Source organism: Podarcis vaucheri (assembly GCF_965113315.1).
Source record: "Podarcis vaucheri genome assembly, chromosome: 17".
In the NCBI taxonomy this organism is placed as follows: Eukaryota; Metazoa; Chordata; class Lepidosauria; order Squamata; family Lacertidae; genus Podarcis; species Podarcis vaucheri.
Window position 1 is genome coordinate 10,614,596 of NC_138755.1, and position 16,587 is coordinate 10,631,182.

At 48.5% G+C, this 16,587-nt stretch overlaps 2 protein-coding genes across 7 annotated transcripts in view; one reads left to right on the forward strand and one right to left on the reverse strand.

Moving 5' to 3' along the window:
• DOCK6 (dedicator of cytokinesis 6) overlaps positions 1 to 16,587 on the forward strand; it is a 96,631-nt gene that overhangs the window by 30,232 nt on the left and 49,812 nt on the right. For all 4 annotated transcript variants that reach the window (XM_082204484.1, XM_082204485.1, XM_082204486.1 and 1 more), the window contains exons 12-21: positions 140 to 264; positions 1,232 to 1,325; positions 2,352 to 2,514; positions 9,543 to 9,660; positions 10,508 to 10,578; positions 10,891 to 11,029; positions 11,933 to 12,034; positions 12,227 to 12,313; positions 12,872 to 13,103; positions 14,370 to 14,528. In XM_082204484.1, coding sequence (XP_082060610.1) covers positions 140 to 264; positions 1,232 to 1,325; positions 2,352 to 2,514; positions 9,543 to 9,660; positions 10,508 to 10,578; positions 10,891 to 11,029; positions 11,933 to 12,034; positions 12,227 to 12,313; positions 12,872 to 13,103; positions 14,370 to 14,528 — 1,290 coding nt within the window. The remainder of the gene's footprint in view (positions 1 to 139; positions 265 to 1,231; positions 1,326 to 2,351; positions 2,515 to 9,542; positions 9,661 to 10,507; positions 10,579 to 10,890; positions 11,030 to 11,932; positions 12,035 to 12,226; positions 12,314 to 12,871; positions 13,104 to 14,369; positions 14,529 to 16,587) is intronic.
• On the reverse strand, positions 2,523 to 8,726 carry LOC309522024 (uncharacterized protein). Of its 3 annotated transcripts, none has more exons than XM_082205228.1 (4): positions 8,221 to 8,720; positions 6,986 to 7,156; positions 4,668 to 4,790; positions 2,523 to 3,694 (listed from the first exon to the last, which is right to left on the reverse strand). In XM_082205228.1, exons 1-4 carry the CDS (start codon positions 8,509 to 8,511, stop codon positions 3,545 to 3,547), a joined length of 735 nt encoding a protein of 244 aa, XP_082061354.1. In that variant the 5' UTR covers positions 8,512 to 8,720; the 3' UTR covers positions 2,523 to 3,544. The 3 variants fall into 3 exon arrangements, with proteins under 3 accessions (XP_082061354.1, XP_082061355.1, XP_082061356.1); XM_082205230.1 differs by having other exon boundaries at positions 3,555 to 3,694; positions 4,675 to 4,790; positions 8,221 to 8,718; XM_082205229.1 differs by lacking the exon at positions 4,668 to 4,790 and having other exon boundaries at positions 8,221 to 8,726.

Below are 16,587 nucleotides of genomic sequence, written 5' to 3' on the forward strand. Positions count from 1 at the left end.
AATTAAAACCTTGTTTAAGTACTTTTTGAGTCCCTCTTTTAATGCATGGTCTCCCCAGCAAGCTCTCTGCAGCGCTACTATACTGCAAATAGCCAACAGTGTGCACCTCACCTATTGAACATATCTTCCTCTGTTCTAGATCGCAAGGGAACCTGGAATGAGCGCAAAAGGAAAACATATGAGCGCATGAGTGTTGGGGAGGAGATGTGCAGCTTCAGCAACTTCCGCCCAGCTACCCTCACCGTCACCAACTTCTTCAAGCAGGTGGGAGGCTTGGAGTCTGGGCTGTCTGTACTGATTCATAATATCACCGTCTTTTGGTTTTCACATCTGTAGGAGTGCAGCTAACAGGACCAGAGATTTGCAGGCAGTTACCTGTTTGTGCTAGAGAATTTTCTCTTTCCTCATAAGAAGCCTGCGATTCTTCTTTCACTGTTTACCCCACACACCATAAAATGCTGGGAAATGCATTGAATGTCAGGTATGGTCACTGCCCAGGGCCCAGCAGGATTCTCTGCATTTATTTGCAGGGCTCCTCCTTTTCTTACAACTTCAAGATTTTCAAGCACTTTCCACAAGAGTCTTCAGTGCATGTTCAGAACTTGAACACTCTAACAGAGCTTTAGATCCTTGACAGAACCTTCAAGTGACTTGCAATTTTTGACTTTGAAAGTTAAGTTGTATACAATGAAGTATACATTCTGGCAGAGTCTTAAAATGAACCTGAGGAATATCTCAAGTGCCTCTCACATCTACTTGTTTGGCAACGCCTTCTCTGTAGTGGTGCCCCAGTCGTGAAATTCTCTGTCCCTAGAGGCTTATACTGCCTCTCTGTTAATGAGTTTCTGATGTAAGTTAAAATCCAATTCAGGGCATCAGGTGAATTGCTTTATTTCAGTCTGGTGTCAAGATCTTATCTTGTACTTTACTGCTCAAACAATAATTTGTAATGGTTTAAGATTGGATTTTTTTCCTATGTATGCTTTGATGTGTTTCCTTGTATTATGTTTTTAGATTTATTGGAAATGGTCCTAGCAGTGCAATGCAGTGAACAGTCTATACATAGGGTTAATGAGTAAATTGGAACAAGTATTGCTAGAGCAGTGCCACATCCACTGAGGAACTCATAGGGGTCTTAATGCCACTGTCTTGGTGGATGTTATTCTCTTGTTCTGGTTCAGTTCTCCCCTTCTCTTTTCCTCTCCCCCTCCCCCCCAAAAAAAACCTCTAGGAAGGTGATCGCCTCAGTGATGAGGACCTATACAAGTTCCTGGCAGACATGAGGCGGCCATCATCTGTCCTAAGAAGGCTCCGACCAGTCACAGGTAAGGTGGGTGCCTGTAAATCAGCCTGTGACAAGGCAGTGCCTCTTGTTGAGAGCTCTGTGGAGTGGGGAATTCTGGAGCTGGTGTTGATTGTGGTAGCCATGTACCGTATTTTTCGCACCATAGGGCGCACCGGACCATAGGGTGCACCCAGTTTTTAGGGGGGGAAATCAAGAAGAAAAATATTCCCCCTCCCCCAGCCCCAAAGAGCAGCGTACAGGCTGCACACAACCTCTCCCTGCCAGAGGGGTTGCGCGCAGCTATGGAAGAAGGCAAGGCAGCGAGCGGGATGGATCCCACTCGCTGTTTTGGCTTCCCCTTTAGCCCCGTGCAGCCTCTCCTTGCCGGAGGGGTTGCGCGCGGCTATGGCACAAGCCTGCATTCGCTCCATAGGACACACACACATTTCCCCTCAATTTTTGGAGGGGAAAAACTGCGTCCAATAGAGCGAAAAATATGGTAGTCTGTTGTGACAAAAGCAATAAAACTCTTTGGCCAGATCCCACTTTTGCCAAGAGCAGGAAATGGTTCCTGAGAACCGAAAGCAGAGAAAAAGTCTCTCTCTCTCTCTCTCTCTCTCTCTCTCTCTGTGTGTGTGTGTGGTGTGTGTGTGTCTGTGTGTGTGTCTGTGTCTGTGTTCAGTTTCCTCCCAAAGTGAGGCAGAAAGATCAGTCATTACAAGAAATAGCTGTAGGTGTTTCAGAATCCAGTCAAATGAGAGCAAGAGCAAATCAGCATAGTTTATTATTTTAAAAGTTTTTAAACCATCCTTCATCATTGTTCTCTGTTTGAGGTGAAGGAGGCCTCTCTATAGTTTCTGTTGTCTGTTTCCATTCCTTGTGCAATCTGTGTGTGCGCTCATTCTTCTTTGTGATATAATAGAGATCAGGAAACTCAATCACCCTGGAACTCTCCAGCCCTCTAACACACGTTCTCAGTCTCAGAGGTCTGTCAGTTTTGTCATGTTGGGCTCTGTATGCAAACTCTCCTTACACACCCACAAGCCCTCTTGTTTCTGCCTCACAGCCCAGCTCAAGATCGACATTTCTCCTGTGCCGGAGAACCCCCATTACTGCCTGTCGCCGGAACTTCTGCATGTGCTGCCCTATCCTGACCTCCGAGTCCGGCCCACCAAGGAGATCCTGGAATTTCCAGTCAAGGAAGTCTACACACCGCACACAACATACAGGTAGGTTTAAGGCAGCTTTGCTGGCCAGCGGGTGCAAAAGCAGCTCTGTTTTGTGCTCTTTGTGGTGCTTAAATTCTGTGCTTTTCAGCTCTGATCTTTTCAACCTTGTGGTACTGAATTCCTCTGTATTCTGAAGTGGCAGAAACATATGCTGCAATGGCAAACTCATATTGGTTGAACAACTTTCGTTCCCTCTCCTATTCCACCAGTTCATCTGTAACCTGTTTTTTCTTAGTTGCCAACAAACTGCCTCCCTTTATAGGAAGCTCCACTGAGGACTTCCACTCATTAACCTAGCCCTCTGTGAATAATGTGTGTTGACTCCTTAAAACTGTGTGCTCAGGAACAAAGGGATGAGTTTCTCCTTGGTTGATCTTGCAGTTCTCAGTACTAATTTTAAGTGAAACTGTGACAAGCTGCCAGCTTCCTCCCATCCCCTGTCAGGCTGCAGGTTTCTATGTAGCAATATGACCACAGGGTTGTCAAGAGTTCAGCACCAAGATTCTGGCCTTAAGTGTTCAGCTGCTGCTGTCATCATACTGAATAATGACCCAGATCTTTTTCGGCGCACAGTAGATAAAACTGTAGTCCTTTGGCAGCAACTGTTGCGGCTTCCTTCCAGTGTCTGATCTGGTGAAGCACTAATAATAATGTATTCTCATTCCTGGTAAGTCCTGGCAGCCAAAGCGGTATTGCAGCACAGAATGCCCATCCACACTGAAAATCAGATGTTCAGTGTGTTCACATAATGTGCTCTGTATAATGAGATCCATCTCTGATGCAGCAGTCAGTAGCCTTGGGTAAGGCGATGTAGCTTTCAGAAAGGTTGCTTGCTTTGCTGATACTGCGACTTTTCTAAAGATCCCTCGGAGGACTCACAGTTCCTCACTTGAGAAGGTGAGGATCTACATATTTAGATTAGATCCGGCGGGTGTTGGAGAGTTCTCGTCGTAGGCTGGATGATTCTTCTAGCCTGCTGCCGATCTCCTACTGACCACCCTGTGGATGCTATGACACAGTCAGCCATGTTTCAGGACAGGTGCAAGTAGTTGCCACCAAGCTGCTGTGAGCAGAAGGTTTTCGGCTTCAAAAACCACGATCCCCTCTTTGGCATGAATGTTGCCGTGGTGTCTCTGTCCAGGTCCCCCACGTTCAGCTTCACAACTTTGTGGTTCTTCATCTGGAAACAAGGACAAGTAAGGCGGCATTAAGCAAGCGGATCTCAAAGATCAAACCTACACTCCCTCCGGTGGACTTCCTTATTTGTGGGCTCTTAGCAGAGGCCTGGGCTCTTAGCGTATGTCCTCGTCTTTGCTTTCTTAGCAAGTTAGAGGCAGGTGTGTTGCACTTTGTGTCTTGGGGATCAGACTTGTTTCTTCCCTCCTCTGGTACCCTTCCATGATTATTACTATAGGTTAAAAAAAAGAAAAGGTTAAAGGACCCCTGTTTCGTCTCAGGTGGCAAAACAGGTTGGGCCACCCCTGGTCATGTGCTTAGGTCCTGTCCCCTTTAATAAGAAATTGTATGGCTCTGCTTCCCCATCTTACACTGACCAGTGTAGGGTGAGGAACTGGATGAAGGACTTGAACAGTAGGCCCCAAGCACCAAACTCTCTGCAAGGTAAGATAAAGGTAAAGGAACCCTGGATGGTTAAGTCCAGTCAAAGGTGACTATGGAGTTGTGGCGCTCATCTCGCTTTCAGGCTGAGGGAGCCGGCATTTGTCCGCAGACAGCTTTCCGGGTCATGTGGCAAGCATGACTAAACTGCTTCTGGTACAACAGGACACCGTGACGGAAACCAGAGCGCATGGAAACGCCGTTTACCTTTCTGCCACAGCGGTACATATTTATCTGCTTGCCCTGGTATGCTAGGTTGGCAGGATCTGGGACAGAGCAACAGGAGCTCACTCCGTTGTGGGGATTCGAACCGTCGACCTTCCGATTGGCAAGCCCAAGAGGCTCAGTGGTTTAGACCACAGCGCCCATTACTATAGTAAGGGTACTTTACAGTACTGAGATCTTGGCATGAGTGCTCTGCATCAGAAAGACGGTTACTACAACTAGCAAATGGCAGCAGCTTTGAGCCAGGAGCTGTCCTTATCACAGCAACACACTAACTTGATCTTTGTTTATGAAATGTCCCCAAGAAGCACCTCTTGCCTTGCTAGTCTTTGGATCCAGAGCAGCTGTTCTGTCTGCCGAGCCATTTGCTGGTGGTGGTGGTGGGTAGCTCTCAGCAGGGACCAGATGGTGAGATTCTGTTGTTGCATGTGTGCCTGAGGGGAGATGATATCGGTTAACCGAGAGGTGGGGGTTCTTTTATCCATTGCTTGCAGTTTCTGATGTTTTAGACCCCTTAATCTCAGTCTGCAACCCTAGGGAATTCCTCATCTCAGTTTACAACCCTGGGGACTCCTAAACCCTGACTTCATTCACTGCCCATTCTGGGCCATCAATTCATACAGTTACCAGGCCTCCTCTCTGCCCCTTCCCCTCACAACCAGTGCAGAATATGACTCCTCTTCAGCAGGACTGTGCCATAGGGATGTTTTCCGGTTGTAATACAGTCACAATTTCAGCCTAGTATTCTGCTTCACCCAAGAAGTCAATCCTGGAGAGCTGTTGCAGCCATTACTAATGCTTTCTGCAAGGGGTAACATGCTCAATTTACTAGCAGTGCTAATAAAGAGAGGAGTGTGGTGCTCTTTTGACAAGTTGATATCAAGATCCAGGACGAGAGAGAGGTACTACTGCTGCTGCTGCTTACATGCAGGTTTCCTTCTATAACTTAACAATAATTTATTATTTATACCCCACCCATCTGGCTGTGTTTCCCCAGCCACTCTGGGCGGCTCCCAACAGAATATTAAAAACACAGTAAAACATCCCTAAACAGGGCTGCCTTCAGATGCCTTCTAAAAGTCAGATAGTTGTTTATTTCCTTGACATCTGATGGGAGAGCGGGCGCCATTACCAAGAAGGCCCTCTTGCCTGGTTCCCTGTAACCTCACTTCTCTCAGTGAGGGAACTGCCAGAAGGCCCTCAGAGCTGGACCTCAGTGTCTGGGCTGAATGCTGGGGGTGAAGATGCTCCTTTAGGTATACTGGGCCGAAGGCCGTTTAGGGTTTGAAAGGTCAGCACCAATGCTTTGAATTGTGCTTGGAAATGTACAGGGAGCTATTGTAGGTCTTTGAAGGACCAGTGTTATATGGTGTCAGCAGCCACTCCCAGTCCCCAGACTAGCTGCCACATTCTGGATTACTTGTAGTTTCCGGGTCACCTTCAAAGGTAGCCCCACGTAGAGCGCATTGCAGTAGTCCAAGCAGGAGATAACTAGAGCATGCACCACTCTGGCAAAACTGTCTGCAGGCAGGTAGGGTCTCAGCCGGCATGCCAGATGGAGCTGGTAGACAGCTGCCCTGGACACAGAATCGACCTGCATCTCCATGGACAGCTATGAGTCCAAAATGACTCCCAGGCTGTGCACCTTGTCTTTGAGGGGCACAGTTACCCCATTAATGACCAGCGAGTCCTCCACACCTGCCTGACCCCTGTCCCCCCAAAACAGTACTTCCCCTCTTGGGAGTAAATAACTGCCTAGTCTTATTTATGCACTGAGCTCGGAGAGCCCTAATCCTTACCCTCTCTGCCTCTCCACGCACACCCCTCCCTGCTGTTCATGCTGTTAAAGCAGACGGTACCTTAAAAGAGATTTGGATAAGCTGAAAATAAGCTTATGAGTTTAAAACGGGTTGGGATCTGGCTTGATATTTCAGAGCAATGAGATGCTGCCACTGAGCTTTCGAGCATCTGTGTGTTGCTTTTGAGAGAACTGGAAGGCTAGAAGCCTCTGGTGGAGCTGTGGTTTCACTACCAGTTGGATGCCTCCTCCTGTGGAGAAGGCCCATTCAATGATTGCACCCTCTATGAATGGAAGAGCTAGAGGGATGAGGGGCAAGATCAGGGGTCAGCAAACTTTTTCAGCAGGGGGCCGGTCCACTGTCCCTCAGACCTTATGGGGGGCCGGACTATATTTTTTGGAGAAAATGAACAAATTCCTATGCCCCACAAATAACCCAGAGATGCATTTTAAATAAAAGCACACATTCTACTCATGTAAAAACACGCTGATTCCCAGACTGTCTGCGGGCCAGATTTAGAAGGTGATTGGGCCGGATCCGGCCCCTGGGCCTTAGTTTGCCTACCCATGGGCAAGATTGTCCATATGACTGCATGTTCATTGACCCATGCATGAGTTGGTTCATTACTGTATCTGTAAGTTTGAGTGTAGTGATCAGTGGGGCTACATGGAGATGGCTTCTCATGCTGTACAGATTAGCTCAGAGTTCACTTGTCTAGGCACTTCTTCAAGCCCCCTAGAGATTTTGGAGAGCAGAGTGGCAGAAACCGCAAGTGGGCCAGAACAAGTGACGTAGGGTGCCACCTTACAGAGGAGAAGGTGGCGGATTACCTTCAAAGCAGAAAATTCCCGTCTCTTATTTTGGAAACCTTGCTCTTCTACGATAGCCAGCATCCCTTCGAGCACCTTCACTTGCTGCACTAGGTCCTGCTGGCCCGCAAGCATCTTCTGCAACACTTCCTTGTTGCTGTGAGCCTGCAGCCGTCTTGCCAGGCTCTCATCCTATCAAAGAAAGAGCAGGAATGGTGGATGAGGAAGACTGACCAAAGGGGCTCTCTGATGAAGTTGGGACCCTGGCGGGGGGGGGGGGGGACTAGGTAGGGAAACTTAACATTGTATAGTTGGAAGATTACAAGATTGAATATGGAGCTATAGGTGTAAGCCCCTGCTTAGGTTTCGTTATTCATTTGTTTTTGTTTTTTAATTGTAAAATGCTTAACACAGAATATCCAAACTATGGACTAGAGTATATACCGCATTGGCCCGAATATAAGCCGCACCCGGAATATAAATCGCACCTTTAAAATTGGAGGGGGGGATTAAAAAATACCCAAACATAAGCCGGGGGGGGGGAAGCCGCATTATGTTGCTGGCAGCCTTTCCACTTCCTCGCTGTCTCCCTTCCAGGCCTTGGGGGAGAGGATGGGGGACTCCGTGTGGGGTAGGCACTGCTTTGCCACGCTCCTGGCGCTGTTTGCCCCACGCTCCTGGCTGCATACCGTAAGGTTGCGAATATAAGCAGCACTTTAACTTTTCCAGTCGGAATTTGGGGGGAAAGGTGTGGCTTATATTCAGGCCAATACGGTAATATAAAAACCAGCCAGTAAGCAAAATTGCAGTGCACGATAAAAATCCTCATTTTTTTTGTCATATCGGCTGTGAACTGAAAGCAACAGTTCAGCTGGGAGGTTTTTTAAAAAGGAAACATTTTCAAAAGGCATCTGAAGCAAAGGATCATAGGTGCCTGTCTAATCAGCAAGGGCGGGGTGGCAGCATTTCATAAAGCTGGTCAAGGCCCTGTTGTCCCACCAACAAAATATGGCTACCGCTTTGCTCTAGTGCAATGCCTTTTAATCTGGGCTGGTGCTGTCTTCCCTCCTTCCCCTCAGTGGCGTAGCGTGAGGGGTGCAGGGGGGGCCGGCCGCACCGGGCACAACCTCCGGGGGTTATGGTTAGGGGGTGCAAATCCACGGGTTAGGGGGCGCAAATTACTTGCCTTGCCCCGGGTGCTGACAACCCACGCTACGCCACTGCTTCCCCTGCCCTTATAATTTAAACACAGTTACCTCCAGCCCCTCAACAATCTCTCGGATCTCTTCCTGCTTCTGCTGGGCTCTTTGGGTCTGACGACGCAGCTCCTCCAAGCCCCGCTCGTAGAAGTCGGAGCTGCGTCTGATCTTGTCAAGCTTCTGCGTCGTGGACTCGTAGAGGTCACTCAGCGTGCTGGCGAACTGCATTACCCCGTAGAAAAGAATGTTTACCTCCTGCGGAGCCGCCGGCTGCTGCGGGCCTGTGAGGATAGGGGCAAGCATGGCTGCAGAAGGCAGCAAGATACTCAGGAATAGGAAAGTCAGCATGGCTGTGACTTGCAAGCCAATGGAAAAACCGAAGGGAGTAAGCCTGCCGCTTTATATGCAGAAGCGAGGGAGGGGTCCGATGGGGAAAGAGATGATTGAGCTGGACTGAGCAACCCACTCCAGCATTTAATGAGCCAGCAGTATTTTAATCCTGGGCTCTCATCCCACACTTAGCATGGGCACAGAACTTCTGACCCGGGGCAACAGAGTTGCACAATGCTGGCAGATGGCAGCTTATTGCAGAGGTGCAGAGGCACCTAAAGGCTGACTTTGGATTCTGGCACCTCTGAAGGGTTGCAAAGGCTATGCAGGGGTTGCAGGGAGGGGAAGGTGGCATGTCTGTCCAAATGCTGGCTATGTTTATCCTGGCTGGGCTGTGGGATGGAGCAACGTGATGTAATCCGCTGCCTCTTGGAGAGGGTGGCATGAAGGTCTGGCGTGATGCAAAGATTTGATGCGCCAAAGGTCTCCTGCTCTTTTGCCTTTATGCCGCATCTCTTGCCATTTCATCCCCCGCTCCGTGCAAACACTTTCTCTCTGCACAATGACGAACTGCGCAGGATCCTATGTTCTCATTGCAAACCTGGTCTCGGAATGTGGATCATTCTGTAGCCAAAAGGGCACTGCTCGTTCGCAAAAGGGAGACATGAGACAAGTTGCAGAAATGCAAAAATAATTAGGAGTAAACTAAGTGGTGGTGGCGGGGAGGAGAAAGGATCCAAGACAGCTCAGTGAGGACTGAGCATGCTCTGTGCATATGGAACTCTGACCAACTGCAGACGGGGAATGGGAGACCAGAGGGGCAGGAAATGGAGTAGGAGCTGTTGCTGGGGTGAAACTCTGAACACAAAATCCCTACTAAGTGGTTCCTTAATCTTTGAGTGCAACTGATTCCCAGCAGGTGTACATGGATTTCTTTTGCAGATAAGGAAAAGGTGTTCTGGCAATCACATCAGTTATGGGTCTCTCTGCCATGTACACATTTGCTGCCGCTCTCCCTCAGAACTGTAAAGATTCCCCTTCTCTTGCAGGAACCTGCTGTATGTTTATCCCCAAAGCCTGAACTTCAGCAGTCGGCAAGGTTCAGTGCGGAACATCGCGGTGAAGCTCCAGTTCATGGCTGGAGAGGACCCTGGCCAAGCCATGCCAGTGAGTGAGGCAAAATCCCTGTGGCTTTCTTACAACTTTTGCAGCTCCACTGGCCTTCTGGAGCAAAGATCTAGATTGTTCTGTGAGGGAGCAAGGGACCATCTGAATATAAGAAAGGAAAACATAGAGCCCAATATGCCATTTTGCCCAAAAGTTTAGTCTCCTAGTCAGTCCCTCTCTGTATTTTGAACTCTCCCATTTCTCACACTACACCAGTGTGGTGCAGTGGTTAAGAGCGGTAGTCCTTGTAATCTGGTGAACCGGGTTCGCGTCTCCGCTCCTCCACATGCAGCTGCTGGGTGACTTTGCGCTAGTCACACTTCTCTGAAGTCTCTCAGCCCCACTCGCCTCACAGAGTGTTTGTTGTGGGGGAGGAAGGGAAAGGAGAATGTTAGCCGCTTTGAGACTCCTTCGGGTAGTGATAAAGCGGGATATCAAATTCAAACTCTTCTTAATTATACATAGTTTGGAGGGAACAGTTTTGCTAAGCAGATTCACAGTTCTCATTCTTGTGAGGCCCTCTTGGGTCAAGATCCTAGTCCTCATCTATTGGAAAATATAGCCACATCTAAGCCACAGGTGGCAGATGCTGCTGTCACCACCACCCCTTTTAGTTTCTCAGGGGGATTAAGGAGAGGGCAGTGGCATTGGTGAGAGTCTCTAGCCAATGTCAAAAAGCGTTGAGACATACTGGGTAATTTTTTTTGTAAGCAAACATTGAAAATTGCATAGCCTTTCCAGGTGCCCCTTTGACCGTCGCGTCCTCAGGCTCCCTCCCTGTGGTCTGCTGGACTTCAGCCTCCCTGTCTCTGACTAAGTCTATTTCTGCCTTTCCTAACAACCCCAGGTCATTTTTGGGAAATCGAGTTGCAGTGACTTTGCAAAAGAAGCTTACACAGCTGTTGTATACCATAACAAGTGAGTCCTAAGTAACTATGGCGGCAGGACGGGATAATTGTTGCAAATGAGGCAGGGAGGGGAGAGTTGCAGCTTTGATCAGGATGCACAGCTCCCTGGATAAGGAACCAGCGGTCTCCCAAGCTAACTGCCTCATAAAAATAAGCATTGTTCTCTGGTGCAATCTTCTTCCTGGCAGTTTTCTTTCCCGAGGAGATTAGAAATTGTCTGATGCATTCAAGAGCAGTTGATCCCCTGTGGGCGGGTGAGGTTCTGGCTTAGCCAATGCTGGCTCCTGGTGGACCACTGTGACATCCCTCTTGTATCCTGCAGGTCCCCTGAGTTTTACGAGGAGTTCAAGCTAAAGATCCCAGCCAACCTGACAGACAACCACCACCTGCTCTTTACCTTTTACCATATCAGCTGTCAGCAGAAGCAAAATACGCCTTTGGAGACCCCAGTTGGCTACACAGTGAGTGCTTTCAGAACCCATGGCGTTATGCAGCTCAGAAACCGAGCTCATGTGCGGAAGCTCCTCTGTTCAAAACCCATGTCTCCGGTGGCAAAAGATTTCTGGTAACTTCAAGACTTTGGAGAGCAACTGCCACTTAAGCGGCTCTGGGCTAGATGAACCCATATCCTGACACTGTGGAAGGCCTAATAATAATAATAATAATAATAATAATAATAATAATAATAAATTTATTATTTATACACTGCTCATCTGGCTGGGCTTCCCAGAATATTAAAAACACGATAAAACATCAAACATTAAAAACGCTGAAGGGGCTGGAGATGCTCCTTCAGGTATACTGGGCTGAGGTCGTTTAGGGCTTTGAAGGTCAGCACCAACACTTTGAATTGTGCTTGGAAACGCACTGGGAGTCAATGTAGGTCTTTCAGGGCTGGTGTTATGTGGTCTTGGCGGCCACTCCCCGTCACCAGTCTTGCTGCCACATTCTGGATTAATTGTAGTTTCCGGGTCACCTACAAAGGTAGCCCCACGTAGAGCACATTGCAGTAGTCCAAGCGGCAGATAATCAGAACCTGCATCACTCTGGTGAGACAGCCTGTGGGCAGGTAGGGTCTCAGCCTGCATACCAGATGGAGCTGGTAGACAGCTGCCCTGGACACAGAGAGAGCCCATCCATCTCCTGTGTGGGATTCCTGTCCTTCCACCCACCTTGAGTACTGAAGATTTACAAGGTGGGGTACAGTAACAAATCTTCCTTCTCAGCAGGCAGTATTTGATTTGCTGCTGTCCCCTGCTCAGTAAAGGCAGTCTGTGGGCAGGGAGGGGCAGGTGAAGGACTGACAAGGGAAGACATACCATCCCGCTAGGACTCACTCAGGCCTTTTCTCTCTCTCTCTCTAGTGGATCCCCCTCATGCAACATGGCCGGCTGAGAACAGGACAATTTTGCCTGCCTGTGTCTGTTGACAAGCCTCCTCCCAGCTACTCGGTACTCACCCCTGATGTAAGTAGCGGCTGTTGTAAGTAGCCTGGGGAAAGGAGAGTCCCTTGAAGGGCTTTTCCTTACATGCTGAAATGAGGAATGTTCTCTTCTTCTTTTCCTTGCTGCCTCTCATCTCCAGCTTTCCTTCTTCTCTCAGTCCTTTGCAGACGCCCTTTAGTGGCATTATATTTTATCCCTGTTGCTTCTTTGTAGGTACAGCTGCCTGGCATGAAATGGGTGGATAACCACAAGGGGGTCTTCAATGTGGAGGTGCTGGCAGTGTCTTCTGTCCATACTCAGGTGAGAGGAGGTGGTGAGGTTTTCATGTTGCAAGGAACGGAATGTAGAAGCAAGACTCAGTTGAGCCTTTTTCTTGCATGCCAGCTGGGATTTTTGCTCCTGCATCAACTGTCCTGTTTCCAAGCTTTGAACTAAATTAAAGCCTGATGCTAGCTCACTTTCTAGCATCATGCTTGTGGAAAGCTGTTTGCAATGTTTTTTTAGAAGTCCAAAAACAGCTGCCTTATTTTTCAGTTTGGAAAAATCAAGGAGCATCTCAGAGAGAGAAATGGGGTTTTCTTGGTTACTTCATCAAAACAATGCATGTTGGGAGAACATACATCTGAGCCATTTACCTCTCTGGGGTTTAGGATACTGAGCTGGACTGAACATCAGTTTGGTTCAACTTGGCAATCCTTAATCTTTCAAAGAGAAATTATCAAAGACATACAAAGGATTCTTGAGATAGCACATATCTGTTCTTTCATTGATGTTGAAATGAATAAAGGACACTCCACATTTAAGAGATGCTTTGAACTCTGAGTTACACCATAGTTTTCTTATCCTTTATCCTGGCAGGACCCATTTCTGGACAAGTTCTTCACCTTGATCCATGTGCTGGAAGAATACACTTTTCCCTTCCGCCTAAAAGACGTAATCCTCACAGAAAACAACATGGATTCTGAGCTGAAATCCAGTGTGGGCAACCTACGGGTGGCTAGCTTGGAGTCCCTGGTTGTCTTTAGCCACCAGATTCTCAACAAGCTCATCCAACTCATTGTGTACCCACCTGTTATTGCAGGGCAGATTGGTGAGTGCTGTGCTTCTCCTATTCCACTCCCTATCCCATGGTTACCATTGTCTGGGCTATATTGAGTTCTTTGGTTGATCATCTGGGATGCTTCACAAAGGGTCTTCAAAACCTGAAATTGAAGCATTCTCACATTTTGCACAGTCTTATGGTAAGAGGCAGGGTATTCCATACTGGCACCACTCACTCCAAGGATAGGGTAAGGGAAACATGGGTTGTGATAGAATCCTGGCTTTATAACTCTGGAAGTAGAAGGATGTGTGTTAAAATGGGTCAGCTCGCAGGTTGGGAAGAGTTGAATGTAAAAGAAATACACATAAAACAAGTCATAAATATAAGAGTGCACCATTCAGTTGGTTAAATTTGGGTGGGGTTCCCCAGGAAAAAAGAGACTACTTTTGAACAAAACTGCTTTCTTAATATAAAAGTGGAGGGCTGTTATGTTTGGGGCATTTCAGTATCACAGTTGTTTTAACCATTCATCTACAGACAGTTGCTTATTACTTTTCATTTTACGTTATTGCCAGTGTTGCTGTCACAATTAGATTCACTTCTCTGAAAGATCTGCCTTCTGCTAGAGACAATGTGTTTTGTTGTTTCCCCCTCACCCAAGTCCTCTGCCAAAAACTGAGAACTCATGGGAAGGGGAAAGGTCTTTTCTTTCAGGGTCAAGAGCCCTTCCTGATGTTTACCACCCCACCCCACATCATGCTTTAAAGCAGGTGTTGGAAGCAGTGAGCAAGAAAGATTTACGATGTGCCTTTCTTCTTCTAAAGTACAGCATGCAGCAATAAAGAAGAACAAAGTCCCATTTGTATCTGTATTCTTCTGCGCCTAATTCTAGCTACAGCTGCATCTTTCTATGTAAGGATTTCTGAAGGAAAACATTATTTTTTGGAAACACATTCACTACATTTTTGGCACAAGGTCAACCTTCTCCCCAGGTTAAACGTAGGGAAGTATTTTCTTTTGGTTTTTAGTTTTCAGCAGCCTGTGCATTTGTTGTCCAAGGAACTAGAGATGGGGAGGAAGAATGACAAGTGGTAGACCTTGCAAACTGGGCAATAAAAAAGCCCGCATTTGCTCCTTTTTTCCAAATTTATGCACGCCCTAACATGCTATGAACTCCCAAGATCAAGCAGTCTTTATCCTTCTTGTTTGCTGAAAACCATCTAACCTTTGCTTGCCCTTTCTGTTCCAGTGTTTGGTGTTTTGCGCCACTTTTTGGTCATTAACACAAGTCCACACATCTCCCCATTTTCTCAGTGAACCTGGGCCGTGCTGCCTTTGAAGCCATTGCCGTGATGGTGAACCAGATCCACAAGAACCTTGACAGCAGCCAGGACCATCATGGCCACAACCATCTGCTGGCCTCTTACATCTTCTACGTTTTCCGTCTGCCTGTGGCAGAGCCAGGCTTACCAGGTATAGCACAGACTGTTTAGTTTAGTGTGTGTGGAGGAGGAGGGAGGAGCAAGTGCCTGGCTGTCATTCATGTTGCCCTGGGTGCCATTTTCCCTGGTCTGCAACCCAGGCGCTCCAGAGTTATGAGAGATGCCCAGCTCCTTGTGCTGATAGCAGTGTGTTTCTGTCTCAAGGGAAACAGCGGCCTGATTTAATCGGCACCCAGCGGACACTGTGGGATGTTTGCAGTCTTGGAGTCGAGAGGCAAAAATGAGCAGTGCTCCTTCCTTCTCTGTCTGCCATCTCTTTCCTTCCACTTATTCTCCTCCTCCCTCTATCTCCATGAAATTAGTCAGCAGGTTGCCTGCCCCTAAGGGATAGATGGGCATGTTCAGGGAGGTGCCTAACTTGGCTCCATGAGTTTCCTCCCAGGAAAGGTCATACGTGGGACAGATGGGACTTCTGAATAATTTAAGGCTAATTGAAGTGGATGAGTCATAGCAGTAGACTAGTAGCTTTTAGGGACAGAGTGCATAGCCCAAAATGGAGCATGAGAAGCTCAAGCTGATGTGCTTAGTGCAGGGGTCGACAAATTTTTTTAGTAGTGGGCCGGTCCACTGTCCCTCAGACCTTGTGGTGGGCTGGAGAAGCGGCATGGGGGAGACTGGAAGAAGAGGTGAGGGGGGCAAGCAGTCAGCCCCAGCCCCAGCCCCAGCCCCAGCCCCAGCCACTGTGTTTACCTTCCCAAGGGCTGCCGCCACCACCATCACTGCTGCTGCTTCTTGTGGATAGGCAGAGCAAGCTTGTCCGCTCTGCTCTCTGGCCCACAGGAGCACCAGGGTGGCGTTGGCTGGAGGAAGAGGCTGAGCAGCAGCGGCTCTGCCAATCAAACAGCGTGCCTGGTTTACCTCAGCGCGGCACAGGGATGTCTCTGCCAATCAAATGCCGCTGAGGTAAACCAGGCACGGCATTTGAGTGGCAGAGCTGCCGCCGCTTGGCCTTTTCCTCCCGCTGCCATTGCCGGGAGTCTCTGCTTCGCAGCAGGTTCCGGCTTCGCGGTGTGGGCCAGACCCAGGACCCAGATGGGCCTGATCTGGCCTAGGGACCGTAGTTTGCCAACCCCTGGCTTAGTGGCTACTGGAAGCTAGTCCATTAGGGCACATGGGGTGCTGCCCTCATTTCTTCCCCCAGTCAACCCCCAACTTACAACCAGCTGGCTCTCAGCTTCTTCCTCCTTCGTTTCAGTGCCTCCTTTGCAGGGCTCAATAGGGAGCAGGATGGAGACTTGGAGTTAGTTGGCTTCACCCATCATTGACTCCACTTACTGTTGACCTCCAACCCTACTAGTCTCAGTGCACATCAGCTCTCTCCCTGCCCCCATGTAATAGTCACACACACCCCTTTTTTTGGACCCTAAAATCAGTCTCCAGAGCATTCCCCGCATAATAGTCGCAGGGGTGTCAGTCGGACATTTTGTTTTGCTCTGAAGTGTTTTGTTTTGCTCAACGGCATTTCCCCGCTTTTGTAAATGGAATAGCTCTTGGCACAGCTGTTTCCCACCCTCTTCCTGTTCCGCTGCAGGCCCAGGCTTGCCTGTAGGACTTGCCTGTTGGCCGAGTCAGCCCTCAGCCTGTGGAGGATGAGGCAGTTTTGCACGGGGAACAAATGCAGTGGCAACCGAGGAGGCCTGGCTTGAGAGCCAGCGATGGAGGAGAAATGCAACAGCGGCAAGGTCCTGCCTGCAGGCGGGCAGCTGGGACCTGTGGGTCTGCCCAGTGCCTGGTAACTGCCTGAGACAGGGCCTGTGTAGCTAGCCTCCTGCTTCTCTGTGTGGGGCTTGCAGGATTGGGTTAGAGACCTAAGCTAAGCTATGCATTTACCGCATTTCACTGCGTAATGGTCGCCACCGCATAATAGTTGCACCCTGCTTTTTTTGAAAAGAAAAATCAGCATTAAAAATGTGACCATTATGCAGTGAAATATGGTACTCTCACCCTGCACTCTCAGCCAATATTAACAGTATCATGAGATCTTCATTCTCTTTGTATTCTTGACAGGGGTGGGGTGAGAGGAATGAGCT